The sequence below is a fragment of the Jaculus jaculus genome, chromosome 11 (genome assembly GCF_020740685.1).
Source record: "Jaculus jaculus isolate mJacJac1 chromosome 11, mJacJac1.mat.Y.cur, whole genome shotgun sequence".
Classification (NCBI taxonomy): Eukaryota; Metazoa; Chordata; class Mammalia; order Rodentia; family Dipodidae; genus Jaculus; species Jaculus jaculus.
The window spans coordinates 53484954-53500562 of NC_059112.1; the positions used below are offsets into that span (position 1 = coordinate 53484954).

At 39.9% G+C, this 15609-nt stretch overlaps 1 protein-coding gene across 4 annotated transcripts in view; it reads left to right on the forward strand.

The window, feature by feature from the left end:
• Positions 1 to 598: 598 nt before the first annotated feature.
• The window catches only part of Bod1l1 (biorientation of chromosomes in cell division 1 like 1), a 70977-nt gene continuing 55966 nt past the window's right edge, over positions 599 to 15609 (forward strand). For all 4 annotated transcript variants that reach the window (XM_045130147.1, XM_045130149.1, XM_045130148.1 and 1 more), the window contains exons 1-3: positions 599 to 952; positions 7033 to 7157; positions 11912 to 12102. In XM_045130147.1, coding sequence (XP_044986082.1) covers positions 716 to 952; positions 7033 to 7157; positions 11912 to 12102 — 553 coding nt within the window. In that variant the 5' untranslated portion in view covers positions 599 to 715. The remainder of the gene's footprint in view (positions 953 to 7032; positions 7158 to 11911; positions 12103 to 15609) is intronic.

A 15609-nucleotide genomic window follows, 5' to 3' on the forward strand; every position in this document is an offset into this window, starting at 1 on the left:
AGTGGGTCTTGATTGAAAGTCATAGTGCGCCCATTTTCTCTATCTGCCCCCCCCCTTAAATAAAATAAAATAAATTTAAAAAGAAAGAAATGGAAATGGACTGGAGGAATGGCTTAGCAGTTAAGGCGTTTGCCTGCGAAGTCATCAAAGGACCCAGGTTTGATTCCCAAGGACCTAAGAAAAGCCAGATGCACAAAGTGACACATATGTCTGGAGTTTGTTAGCAGGGGCTGAAGGCCCTGGCATACCTATTCTAGCTGACGCTCTCTCTCCCACTCAAGTAAATAAAAAAATAAAAAGAAAAGAAAAAGAAAGCCACCGAGGACGACACCAGGCCGACTCGAAGCCGTTGCCTGGTCGGCCCCCGGCCCTCTGCGATCGGATTGCCCAACCCAACACTCCCCAAATTCACACTCAGGTCCCCTGCGGCTCAGCATTCCAGCGCCTCCACAGCAGCTTCCGGTCAGGCTCAGCCTCACGAGGGCGCCCGCGCTCGGCTAGCCAAAATTGGTTGCTCGTGGCTCCCGTAGCTAGACCTTTCATGCTCTTGTCACCACTTCCGTCCCTCTGTTCCCTTTCACTTCCGGGGTTGCGTTAGATCCGCTGGTTCCGTAACAACATCCCGTTGACTTTTCTCTGGTGGCGGGACCTGTGTAGCCGCCGCCTCCCTGGAGTACCCTCCCTCCAGGACCCGCGCTCCGAAGCCCAGGCCGCCATGGCCACCAACCCGCAGCCGCAGCCGCCGCCTCCCGCGCCCCCGCCGCCGCCGCCGCAGCCGCAGCCCCCGCCGCCGCCGCCGGGCCCCGGGGCTGGCTCTGCCGCGAGTGGGGCGGGAGGCTCCGGCCCGGGCTCCGGGGACCCGCAGCTCGTGGCCATGATCGTGAACCACCTCAAGAGCCAGGGGCTCTTCGACCAGTTCCGCAGGGACTGCCTGGCCGACGTGGACACAAAGGTTCGGGGCGTGCGGGACTGGGGCCGGTAGGGACCGCGGGGACTCCGCCTTACCCATCAGTGTCCGGCATCCAGGGAGGGGTCCGCTGCTTCAGCCCAGACCGTGTCACGACTGCGCTTCGACGGGCTCCTTCTGCAGCCACTTCCCATTCTGTCTGCTGCTACGTGCCCTGCACGATGCCAGGCGTGTGTTCATTCATTCCCTGCCCTTCTGTGCACTTAGCAGAGTAGTGTTTAGTACCTGCTGCGTGCCAGGCACTGCTTAGCCTCTACAGGAAACCGGTGCAGACAGCAAGACGAAGACATTGTTTGTAGGCAGACTGGCTTAAAAGTCCTAAGGCGGGTAGGGCTCAGTTTATATTTCTTTTATCTCTTAGGATTTGTGCCAGTTACTTTTGTCTTCTTAAAGTTTCTTCAGGTATTAAGTGCCACAGTATGTTGTCATTTGGGGGGAAAAGCCATTCAATGATAATTTGCACTGTGCTTTTCTGCACTTTGGGGAGTAGAGATGTGAAGATAGGGATGCAAACCTGAGCAGTACAAAGTTGGGTTGAGAAATGGAACATTAGTTTGCTTTCTGGCCGTGACTCCGTAAGTTAGAGAGAGATTGGGGCCCAGAGAATGGAGGAGAAGGAAGTTATTGACGGGCGGAAGGGGGAGCATAGAGGAGGAATAACAGCCATTGCTTAACGTTCTGGAAGAGCAGGTAAGAAGAGAGTTCAGGAGTGTAAGAAGATAAGGGAAAGGTCAGCGAAAAGGTTTCCTGTCCAAAAAGAGTTTGGGGCTGGAAAGGGACATTTTACAAAATGTCAGAATGAAAGGGTCTTTAGTATAGTATACAATCAGGTTAAGAAAGCGAAGGATGGGAAGCATGGCAGGAAAGAGTGATGAGTAAGGTAATGAAAATCCAGCTGAGGCTGGAATTCTGGAAGCAGGTGAAAGGAGACATGTGTTGAAAACTTATTGTGGGTGCTTGGGTTTTTTTTTTTTTTTTTTTTTTTGCCTTGAATATGGGTCATGCCATTGGATTGAACCCTTTATTTGATAAGGTGAGGATTTGAGGGTTTTGGGCTCGTCTAAGGAACCCAGTTTCTTAGAAGAGCGGTGTTCACGACATCTGCAGATTCTTCCCAAGCTTTGAGGTGACCTGCACACGTTTCTGATATCTCCTCTAGGAAAAAATAATCCTAAAAATCTGATGATGTCTTCTTTAAGGACCCTGGTACTGGCCCATTGTATACAAGCTCCCTTTTCAGGGAGTGGAGTTTTTGTCCCATAGAAGTTGCACTTTGAGTGTATTCATCTATTTAGGAAGTATGTAATTTGCTTACTTCATTTTAGGAAGTATGTACAGCCATATTTTAAAAAATCATACCTATCATTGCCATTTGAAAGATTATTCTAGGGGAAAATATTCACTATGGTCTAGTAAGTGTTACCCACATAAGGCTAATTATTTATATCCAACAAGTGAGAATTGCACTTTGTCCTTAGAAACCTATCAACCTGTGTATTATCATTTTTGTATAAACTTGAATATAGTGGTGGAGTGGATACAATATTTACAGTCAACCTTTTATTTATTCCATCCCGTTAAATGTTATTGTGTGTCCATAATATCCCTGCCAGACCTTATTAAAGTGTCTTGAGAGAAACACAGTTACCTTGACAATCTAATGAAAAGTAGGTCCATCTTCCAGGAAAAACATGTGCACATGTGCATATTAAGATGTTGTTGTGATAATTCAGTATGGTCAACTTATGGGCAATTTCATGTAGTTCAAGTTCCTAGTTTAGTCTTCAAGTAGTTAAGAGCTGAACTGAATTGTCATTTTCCTACCAGTCAGCAAGAAGCATTGGGATATGGGCTGAAACTCCTATAAGCAGGCTCTTCCCTCTCTCCACCTTTCTCCTTCTCGCCCCTTCTGTTTTTCCCTCAACCTTGGCTAGCAATTGTGTTTTAATTTAAGATATTTTTACAGAGTCACATCTTATATTTTTAACTTTGTAAAAAGAAAAAGTGAGAAAATCTCAAAAAAAAAAAAAACCCGCAATACTAAAAGCCATAGATTTTCTGTAGGAGCTTAACATTCATAATAATACAATGTTTGTCAAAGTAAAAATAATATTCCTTATTCATTCAAAGGAGTACTGCTTTAGTGGAAGCCTTGGGTCTCATATGTAGCATATAAGGTTGTCATGATAACTGGATTATGTCAATCACATACATATTTAAGAATTAAGACATTTGATATCTGCCAGTGCTCTCCAAGAGCAAAACAGGCTACCTTTGTGTGGTTAAATCTGGATGAGATGTACTGAAATTTTCTACCACTCAAAAGGCCACCCCTCCAAATAGTCCTGTAGTCAATAGTGATCCTTGCTTAACCAAGATGGTTGTAACTATGGAAGGAAGACCAAATCAACTGCCCTTTCCTAAGGAATTGGAACCTTGAGTAGCCCCAAGATCTGCCTGTCACCAAGGCTCATGCATTGAAGACAGCCAGCTTCCAGTGGTCTGGAGCAAGCTGTATGGTTTGGAAATCACTCTCGTCCCTTTACATTACCACCTGGAGAGTGAAGAGGGAAATTAAGGGCCCTGTCATTCTGTGGAAGCTCACAGACCTTGCTTCATAAGTTTTAAAGGGCAATTTTTGGATACTGTCTGACTGGCTTCTGGTCAGTTCATGCAGCTAGTATTCACTCAGCAACTAGAAACTGTTTTAGGTGCCAGTCCATCAACCAAAACTTAGGTTGCTATGAAGGTTTTGTCTTAGCAGAGAAAATAGTACTGTGTAATAGGTTCAGTCAATAAATAAATAAAGCAAGACAAGGGGTCAAAAGCTTGCTACTTTGTTTTAATAATAAGTTCAATAAGATATTTGAGGCCAGGCATCGTGATGCATGCCTTTCATCCCAGCACTTGGGAGGCAGAGATAGGAGGATCACCATGAGTTCAAGGTCACCCTGAAACTACGTAGTGGATTCCAGGTCAGCCTGGATTCTATGTTAAAAAAAATAAAAGATGCTTGAGGTATCTCTGAAGAAACTGGAGAAGTGGATGCCTTCCAATTCTGGAGCAGTGGGAGTTCTAAAAACCCAAGGAAGAGCCTGCTAAGGGAAAAGTGCCCTTTTTTCCCTTTACATTCTAGCAGGTGCTAGACACCAACCTAATTGCTTTGCCTTTTTCTAGTATTGAGAAGTTATGGAGAGGTTTTGGATGGAAAGCTGTGGTCTTACTCATGTGTTAGATGAGGTGATCATGAAATCAGTAATAATCTCTTTTCTATGCTTGCTCATGATCTACTTTGGACAGTAACTATTTTAATTTTATTTTTATTTATTTATTTGAAAGAGAGGGAGAGAATGAGCATGCTAGGTCCTCCAACTACTGCAAATGGACTCCAGACATGCACCATCTTGTGCAGCTGGCTTATGTGGGTCCTGGGGAATCAAACCTGGGTCTTTTGACTTTGCAGGCAAGTGCCTTAACCACTAAACCATCTCTCTAGCCCATGGACAGTAGTTTTTATGGTTACCCTGATTTTAGAAAATTTACTGTGCTGTGTTGAAAAATTGACTTCAGGCAGGCATGGGTAGATCCTATACTCTAGACAGGAAGTAAGAAATGCCTTGGATCTTAGTGACAGAAAAGGTAGTGGGAAGTAGATTCTGATTGTATTCTGATGCTGATGTTTCTGATGTTAAGGCCGAATCAGAAGAACCTGTTTGTTTGCCTGCTTGCTTGCTTTTAAATTTCAGACAGGTCTTGCCAGGTAGTTCAGACTGGGCTAGATCTCAATGTGTAGAGCAGGAAGGCTTTGAATAATCCTCCTGCCTCAGCTTTGCAAGTGCCGGGATTATAGGTGTGCAGCACTATGCCCTCCTAATAGAAGAACTTGGAAACAAGAAAAGTTATTTGTTGGGGGGTAGAAATTTGAAGTTCTGTGGTGGAGACTGCATTGCTAAATGTATGGTGATGTTTAACTCTAGAGACATTGGGGTGAAAGAAATTGATTTAGTTTACATTGATTTGGGATCAATATGGAGAGGAACATAAATGTGTGACTTTCATATAGAATTAGAAATAGGCATCAGTAAAAGTCCAAAAATTAGAAATTATAAGAGGCAGTTTTTAATCGAAGAGCAGTGCTTTCATTGTTTATCTGGTAAGCAATATGATAGGCTGTGTGAAAACAAAAATTAACGGAGAGGAGTGTCTTCAATGGAGAGATAAGTACTTCCCCTTTACTCCCTCCTTTTCAAAAATATAATTCTCCTGCAAGAATTACTTGAATAGTAGTATATATTGAAGACAACAAGACCATGGAAGAGGGGGCAAATAAGTAGGCCTATGTCTACTTTGAGTCTTTAACTACACATGTTAGAATGAGCTGTGAGAAGTTTGCCAGGTAGACGAGTAGAGGGAATAGGTACATGGTGATTTATTGTTGGAATATAAACTTCAAAAGGAAGTGGGATGGTCAAGTAGTACAAAAGTGACACTATCTTATTTTTCTTTTTAAAATACTTTTATTTGTGAGACAGACAGAAAGGGGCAGAGAGAGAGAAAGGGAGAGAGTGAGTATGGGCGTGCCAGGGCCTTCTGCTACTGCCAACTCTAGATGCATGTACCACTTTGAGCATCTGGCTTTCTGTGGGTACTGGGGAGTTGAACCCTGGGCCATCAGACTTTGCAAGCGAGTGCCTTTAATCATTGAACCATATCTCCAGACCTGTATTGTTTCACTTAAACAAATTCCAGGTCGTTCATATACATCTACATTAAAAAAAAGATAAAGGGAAAATGAACATGAATGAGCCTAAGTAAAGGCCTATGTTAATGGTCTGGTTCAACATTATTTATCTACAATATCCTTTTAAGTAGTGAATACTTAATCAGTCTCCCTCCTGCCTCCATATTCTTTGGATCTGGTGTTCTCAGCCTTAAGCTCTGCTGACCTTCTGGGGTAGGTAGTTCTTTTGAGGTGTGCCCTATGTACAGTAGAGTCTGCAGCAGCATCCTGCCTGTGTCCACATACCTGTAGCACTCTGCTGAGTTGCAGTAACCCAAAATATCCAGACATTGCCAATTTTTCTTTTTGTGGGAGGAGAGGTCTTGTAATCAGTCCTGGTTAAAAACTATTCCTTCATCAGATTGAAAGTCTAATACAAGGGGTCTATTTCTGAGTAATTTCTCCTGAGTCCATATCTTTCAGCTCTTTTCTCCCACCCTAGTACAGATGTTGTCACTCTGGATAGCTAGTTATTGCATGCATCTTGTGTCTCATATATCAAGTCTCTGTGCTCTTTATGTGTAATGAGCTCCCATTTAGACTCCTTATGCAGGCATCCAAAGAACCTGGTATCAATCTGTATATCTGTATTGCCAAATCTTTTTTTTTTTTTTTCAAGATAGGGTCTCACTCTAGCTCTGGCTGACCTGGAATTAACTCTGTATTCTCAGGGTGGCATCAAACTCATGGCAATGCTCCTACCTCTGCCTCCCAAGTGCTGGGATTAAAGGCATGCTCCACCACACCCAGCTTACCAAATCATTTCTGTATATTCTCTTCTTCAACCAAATTAGACTACCAATTTGTGGATTTGGGGGTTCCCTAATACTTACATCCCTACATCTTCTCATTCACTTATATGCTTCTGTTGTTGGGTGTATTCTCAAAGAAGGCCTTTCTCATCTCCAGTTACATTGTACAACTTTGAAACTGATCTTCCACTCAGATGTCACCTTCTCAATGGGACCTTACTACCTCAACTTTGCTCCCCTTCTTTGATTCAAATAACTGAGTAACAATATCTGTGCCTTATTTTCTATTATTTTGTCAACAAATATGAGCTATGTTTTTCTCCTTTGTCTTCTGTTTCCAAACAACTTAGATGAATGGGCAATGTTTGAGTAAATTATAAGCAGCAGCATCATATGTCATATTTTCATTTATTGCCACATTAACACTATAAGAAACCTTAAGACTATTGATGATTCTCAGATTGTAGAAACTGATATTAATATTGCAAATTAGAGATTTAAGACATTTATGGTTTGTTTTTTTTTCTTTATAGCCTGCCTATCAGAATCTGAGGCAACGAGTTGACAACTTTGTGGCAAACCACTTGGCAACTCATACATGGAGTCCACATCTTAATAAGAACCAACTAAGAAACAATATTCGACAACAAGTTCTCAAGTAAGTCTCTGAATTGGAGCTGCTAGGCAAGTTTTATAATGTCACTAACTTCGTCTTAATGCAGACAAATTGCACAGGGATTTATCCACCTAATAGTAATGTTGAAAGTTTTGTGTGATTGGACCATGTGATGGAATGTAATTTTTTAGTGTGGCCTAATCATTTCACATTTCTCCCATATATTTGAAGTCTTTTTGTTGTTGCTGTGTGTGTGTGTGTGTGTGTGTGTGTGTGTGTGTGTGTGTGTGTGTAGGAAAGGAATAATATAAATCATGTTTCATATATATATATATATATATATATACATATATATATATGCATATATATACACACACACACACATACACATACATATATATATATACACACATGTATGGTTGATAAATGCTATACTGCCCTAGGTGGTTATGCTTATAACTATTTTCTTAGAACAAGCTTTATTCTTGTTTGCAAGTAAACATATGACAGAGCCCTGAAGTAAAAATATTTTCATCTGATTTTGGATGCTGTGTCTTTTACTACAGCTCCACTGTTTTCTTCACACTTTACTGACTTGACACTTACTCTTTAGTGATGTTTGGTCTGTTGCAGTTGCAGTCATTTTCAGTAGACATAAGAAAAAGGAGAATAAGAACTAAAATGTTTAGAAAGGCCTGGAAGAATATCATTTATTCCTCATACCAAAAAAAGAGACAAACTTGATTTACAATCTTATACTTGTTTTTGAATGTAAATATTTGCCAAGACAAAATAAAACTTCTGTCCCAGTTATTTAAAGAACATCTATTCTTCCTGCCTTGATAAATATTTACATTCATGCACATTTATAGAATGTGGCTTTTTCTGGGGATGTAACTCAGTATATAGTGTTCATCTCATATTTACAAGGTCCTGGGTTCTATCCTTAGCTCTTTATAAGCCTGGTATGGTGTTTCATTCCTATTATCCCAGCACTTGAGAGGTGAGGACAGTAGGATTAATAAACCTGTAATTGATGCTTTTGGAGGCCTACTTAATAATATCTCTTGGAGAAAAGTTAAAGCTATTCTAGGGGTGGTGGAGCCAGGAGAAGATACTAGAAGTTTTGGCAGGCTAAGAGGGCTAATCATTGCCACAAAGGCCTTCAGTAGAACAATAACCAAAATAGTATAAGAATGGCAGATGAGGGAACAGCCTTGCTGACATTACTGCTCCCTGTCACATTAGAATTTCGGTAATTTTATACTGCTGTTTTCAACACCGCTTAGCTGCCTCTTTTCACAGATGATTGCATTGTTCTTTAAAATCACATTTTGAAGTGTCTTTCATTCTTTGGGGGTTTTTGTCTTTCTTTTTGCAGTGTTTGGGATGAAGCCAGCTAGTAATGATGAAGCTTAGCTAGTAAGTATGAGATACACTGGAACTGAGCTCAGCTACACTCCCAGCCAGGGTCTTATAGGTCTTGCATTATTATTATTATTATTATTTTTATTTGAGAGCGACAGACAGAGAGAAAGACAGATAGAGGGAGAGAGAGAGAATGGGCGCGCCAGGGCTTCCAGCCTCTGCAAACAAACTCCAGACGCGTGCGCCCCCTTGTGCATCTGGCTAACGTGGGACCTGGGGAACCGAGCCTTGAACCGGGGTCCTTAGGCTTCACAGGCAAGCGCTTTACCGCTAAGGCATCTCTCCAGCCCCAAGGTCTTGCATTATTTTGCATCCCATTTTGAGAGTCTCAAATGGAAGACAGACTTCCTGGAATACCATTTGCATTTTAGCATACAGAATCTGTAAAAGAAGGGAGTAGTTATTTATTCTGCTTTCAGATAAGAACTAAACTCAGTCTTCTACATGTTAAAATCTAGCACATAGAATTCTTGTACCAATAAAAGACATTGTTATCACAAATGCATGTCTTGTGAGAGCAGGAATTCAGTGATGATGGCAGTGATGAACTACTGGAAGAATCTTCCTATGAGTAATTAGAAGTCCCTCTAGGGACTTTTGAAAGGAGTGAAAACAATGGCTTTCTGGACAATTTAGGCATTGCTCTTCCTGAAACATCTATAAATTTCCACCTAATTATACTGTATTATTTATTTTAAATTTGTTTCATTTAAATTCCATTTGCAAAGGTCTGTGCTACTGATAACATACTAAAGTTTCTATAAAGATTATTTTGTTTGCAAACTGATGCTGTAAGAATGGTCTAGCCTGTGTAAATACCTTAAATACCTTAAAAATACATCTTCATATATTTGGAGATAACACATAGGGTCTCACTCTAGCCCAGGCTGACCTGGAATTCACTATGGAGTCTCACGGTGGCCTCGAACTCATGGCAATTCTCCTACCGCTGCCTCCCAAGTGCTGGGATTAAAGGCATGCACCACCCTGCCCTGCTTGTAATCACCATTTTTGAAGGACAATTTCAGATGAGACAGTTTAACGTAGCTAATCTCCTGACTTAGTAGGAAGGAATTTTTATTCTACTTAGGTATTTATTTATATAATAAAATCTAAAAATCCTTGATAGCTTTCAATAATGATCTTTTTTTGAGGATTTAGAGACACCTTATTAGATTAAGAGAAGGAAAGAGGAAAACATACAGAGAATTCCTCCCCATGAGAAGGCAGAAAGAATAATGATCTCAACAGAATTTTAAAAGTAAACCAAGAAGTTGCATTACTTTGTTTATTTATTGAATTGGGGACAGGATCTTACTTTGTAGCCCTAAGTGGCCTGGTACATGTATATAGCTCAGGCTGGCTTTGCACTTAAGGGCTAGGATTACTGGCATATGCATTTACCACCACCTAGCATTTGTTCTTTTTTTCCTTCTTATTTTGAGACAGAGCCTTACAGAGTTACCAGGAAGGCCTTGAACTCATGCACTTCCTGACTCAAGTTTTCCTCCCAAATAGCTGAGGTTATAGGTTTGGGCCACTAGGCTTCACAAGGAAGTAACTTTAACTGGAGAATAACAGTTGCCAGCATTTTGTACTTGCCCTTAGACCTAAGACTGAGACCTTTTCCTCTCTGGGGAGGCACCTATGGAATACCCTCAAGGCAGTAAGCCCACTGGAAGCAATAGTTTCTTAGCTCTGAAATCCAGTTTTCCATAAGACCATAGCTGACCTCCATGAGAAAGAAGGCTAAAGGAAACGAGCATTGTATGTTTACTGACAAGATGCCAGAACACAGACAAATAGAAAGGGAAGCTGGACAAATAACCTTGGGGTGGGTGGGTTTTATTTATTCTATCAAAACTTTTTAATTATTTCTCTTTCTTCCTGCTACATTTTAAAGACATTCTTAAGGGGCACAAAAATGATAACTTCAAGGTATAGCAATACTTTCAGGATTTTTTTTTTTCTAATCTTGGACCTTAAAAATCAGGTAACCTACTTTGTGCCATGTCAGCTCATTTTTCTTGATGACCCACATAAATAGAATTATAGTATCACAAGGTGGCAAGGTGCCTCAGGAACTAAAGATCCAAACCATCCTTCATTCCAGCTAGAGCTGCACTCAGAAATAGCATTTTACAATGTAAGGGTAGAAACTAGAACAACTGGGGCCTAGAAGCTGCAAATGACTAATGTCTTGATCTCCCAATAATATCCTAGGTATTTTTTTGTTTGTAATAAAGTTTGTTGCTTAAATCTGTTTTGCTCTGATATCATTGTGCAGAAATGTGTCTTAGACATCTTTATTAGTGTTCTGTTTGCCCTATGTGATGTTTATTTTACTTAGAACACCTTTCCTCCCATTCTCTTATATAACAATCATAATTCACGCCAAGTGTCTTCCCTTCTTTGAAGTATTCCAAACTTTTATTAGACATAACTGATAATTTCTCATTCCTCTCTTTCTACATAGTACGGGGGTGTGTACTTATGCCTAGCTTCTGATATTTTAATTGCATGTGTCTGCATCCCTAACCAGAATAGGGACCAGTTCTGATTTGTGGCTTTCTGGTGGTCAGCATAATTAAATGTTACAGAGAAAACATTCATAGCATGATCATTGAATGAATAAATCATTTACTTTTTTATAGTAGGAAAGTAATAAAAAGAAAGCCAGACATCTTGAGTTTTGCTTTCATAGTTTTCTTTTTTTTTGTTTTAATTTGTTGAAATTCCACTTTGTATATATTCCTCATTTTTCCTGGAAACTGTTTAATACTTACACAAATCTTACATTTTTCTGTTTTTAAGAAAAGAAAGTTGCCAAGTCAAGAGATTACTTTAGACCCAAAACTGCCCTTTAGTAATTTATTCTTATGTGCCATGGGCAGGGTGGAGGTGAATAAAGCATCATTTATCTGTTTTTGTTTTATCTGTTTTAGTTTTTCCACAATGACACATTAGTGGGAAGTTTACAAATTATTTTGTAGTATAGAATACTTAAATACAGGTTGAAGAGATAGCTTAGTGGGTAAGGCCTGCAAAGCCTAACAAACCAAGTTGAATTTCGCAAGGCCCACATAAAGCCAGATGCACAAGGGGATGCATGCAACATCTGGAGTTTGTTAACAGTGGCAGGACACTCAGGCATGCCCATTTTGTCTGTCTCTCTTTCTATCTCTCTCTCTGCTAACAAATAAATACATATTTTTTAAAAAGGAGTACCACTCTAAACATATTTCCCACTGCCTGTACTTTCTGTAATGTATGTGAATCCATCTGTATTTAGATAACTAGATCAAAGGTTGAACATCTGTGTATTAGATTTTGTTCTTCACCTTTCTGAATATTATCTCATGTTTCAGATCAGGAATGCTGGAGTCTGGTATTGACCGAATTATCTCTCAGGTTGTGGATCCAAAGATCAACCACACATTCAGACCTCAGGTGGAGAAAGCTGTGCATGAGTTTTTGGCCACACTGAATCACAAAGAGGAAGCAAGTGGCAGCATAGCTCCAGAGGATGAGAAACCAGACTCATCCATCATCATACAAGGTACCTTGCTTCTACTCAGTCAAACCACTTCCCCACTTAGGAATACTTAAGGTTTTTTTTAAACTGATTTTTTAATATTTTTGTTGACAGCTTTCATACCTACAGACAATAAACCATGATAATTCCCCCTCCCCAGCTATCCCCTTCACAAATCCACTTTCCGTCATATCATCTACTCTCTCTATGTTAGTCTGTCTTTTATTTTAATGTCATCTTTTCCTCCTTTTATGAGGGTCTTGTGAAGATAGTGCTAGGCACTGTGTGATTATGAATATTGAGGCCAATTTTTGTCTGGATCATTGCATTATAAGCAGTTCTGCCCTTCCTTTGGTTCTTATGTTCTTTCTGCCTCCTCTTCTGCAGTGGACTCTGAGCCTTGAAGGATATGATAGAGATGTTTCAGTGTTGAACACTCTTCTGTCACTTCTTCTCAGCACTATGGTACCTTTTGGGTCATCCCCGTTGTCACCACATCTGAAAAGAGATGCTTCTCTAACCAAAAGTGAGAGTAGTGTTAATATATGGGTATGAACATTAAGTAAATTGCTTACAGGACAATTTTGTGGTCATAATATATACATTTAGCCAACAAGAGCAGGCATCACACTCATAAGGCTTATGACCCTCCCCACCATAGGCTTTTGATTAGGTTTTCAGTACCAGGCATGTATCCCTCCCCACCCCCAGGAAATGAGAGAACAGTTGGTTTTCCCCATAACAGATATACCACTATTGCACCCATTTGGTCATTTGGTCTGACTGGCCAAACCTGAGGCTTGCTATGTCCACTGTTTTCACCACTGATGGCTTCTAACTCCCATAGGGCTGTACACAGTGCAGCTTTTTCCAGCTTCTTGTCTGCTGGTCTACAGGGAGGAGGTTTTCAGCTCAGCCCCAACTTGATTTCACAGTAACTTTGCAATCCAGCATGTGGAGTCTTCACCAGTAGGTCTTACTTTTTATTTCTGGTGGGAAAACAAGAACATTGGCAATAGCCTGTAATGTTTTGGGAGCATCAGGGACTTCCCTGGCCAACAACTCACTGGAAGGTATACCATTCCTGGCCCTAAAATTTTTCTAGTAACAGTCTGTAGCTTCTAGGTGTGCCATTATCCAAAAACCTAGGTTTCCATATGGCTAATTCACAACATCTTGAATTTTGATTGACCCTCTTTTCATTCTTCTTTTAATCAGTCTCTTCCCCTGTCCTCACTTAGGCCATTCTACCCCCAGTAATCTGTTCATCTACTTATATCATATATATCATACCATCCCCTTTTATGTAGCTTACTGTCCAATGCTACTTATTTTTTACTCCAACTCACACACAAGTCTAAACATTTGTAGCTAGGATCTACATATGAGAGAACATGGCAATATTTGGCTTTCTGGGCCTGGGTTAACTAAGTATAATCATTTCCAGATCCATGCATTTCCTTGAAAATTTCATAATTTCATTTTTCTTTACAACTGAATAGAACTCCATTATATAAGTGTACCACATCTTCATGATCCATTCATCTGGAGGGACATCTAGGCTGGTTCCATTTCATAGCCACTGTGAATAGAGTGGCAATAAATGTGGTTGTGCCAGTATCTCTGAGGTAGTGAGATGAGTCCTTAGGATATATGCCTAGGAGTGCTATAGCTCGGTCATATGGTGGATCTATTTTTAGTTGTCTCAGGAACCTCCACAATGGCTATACCAGACTACATTCCCACCAACATTGTACAAGGGTTCCTCTTTTTCCTCATCCTTGCCAGCATTTATTGTCATTTGTTTTCTCGATGGTAGCCAGTCTGACAGGAGTGAGATGGAACATCAGAGTAGTTTTAATTTGGATTTCCCTGATGACTAAGGATGTAGAAGAACATTGTTTTAGATATTTATATGCCATCTGTATTATTTCTTTTGAGAACTCTATTTAGTTTTATAGCCCATTTTTAATTGGTTTTTTGACTTATTATTTAGTTTTCTGAGTTGTTTGTATATCCTAGATATTAATCCTCGGTCTTATATAGCTGGCAAAGATTTTCTCCCATTCTGTAGTTTGCTTCCTTGCTCTACTCACAGTGTCCTTTGATGTACAAAAGCTCTGTAATTTTATGAGGTCCTAGTGGTTGATTAGTAGTTTTATTTCCTGGGCAACTGGGGTTATATTCAGAAAGTCATTGCCTGTGCCAAATATGTTGAAGGGTTTCCCCTACTTTTTCCTCTAGAAATTTCAGAGTATCAGTCTGATATTGAGGTCCTTCATCAATTTGAACTTGATTCTTGTACGTGGAGAGAGATAAGAATCTATTTTCATCCTTTTATATATAGATATCCAATTTTCCCTGTACCATTTGTTAAAGAGCTGTCTTTTCTCCAATGAATATTTTTGGCATTTTTGTTGGAAATCAGATGGCTGTAGCTGCCTGGATTTACATGTGGGTCCTCTATTCTGTTCCATTGATCTATGTGTCTGTCTTTGTGCCAGTACCATGCTATTTTTGTTACTGTGGCTTTGTAATAGCTTAAAAATGGTTATGGTGTTACCACCAGGCTTATTTTTGTTGCTCAAACTTGTTTTGGCTATTTGAGGTTTTTTGTGCTTCCCAATGAATTTTAGGTTTTATCCCCATTTCTGTGAAGAATGCCATTGGAATTTAATGGGGAGTACATTAGATATGTAGATTAATTTTGGTAAGATTGATATTTCCACAATATTGGCTCTTCCAATCTTAGAACATAGGATATCTTTCCATTTCCTAGTGTCTTCTGAAATTTTTATTTTGGGTGGTAAAATTTTTCATTGTAGAGTTCCTTCACTTCCTTGGGTAGGTTTATTCCAAGGTACTAAAATTTTTTTAAGGCAATTGTGAATGGGGGAGATTCCCTTACTTCATCCACAACATGTTTGTTGTAAGCATATAGTAAAGCTGCTGATTTCTGTGTATTTATTTTATTTCTTGCTACATTGCTAAAAGCATTTATCAGCTCTAACAAAGGTGGGGACAATGGACATCCTTGTCTTGTTCCTGATTTTACTTGAAAAGTTTCAAGTTTTCCCCCATTTGGTATTATGTTGGCTGCAGTTTTGTCATAAATAGTCTTTATTATGTTGAGATACGTTCATTCAGCTCCCAGTTTCTGTAGGACTTTTACCAAGAAGGGATGCTTGATTTTGTCGAATGCCTTATTTGATTCTATTGAGATGATCTTGTGATGATTTATGTCCTTCAGTCCATTTATATAGTGTATTACATTTATTGGTTTGCATATGTTGAACCATCCCTGCATCTCTGGGATAAAGCCTACTTAGTCATGGTGAATGATATTTTGGGTATGGTCTTATATTCTGTTTGCCATTATTTTGTTGAAAATTTTTGTATCTATGTTCCTGAGAGAGAGATTGATATATAATTTTCTTTTTTTGTTATGTCTTTGCCAGATTTTGGTATCAGGGTAAAGCTGGCTTCATAAAAGGAGTTTGGTAGAATTCCTTCTTTTTTATTTTATGTAAA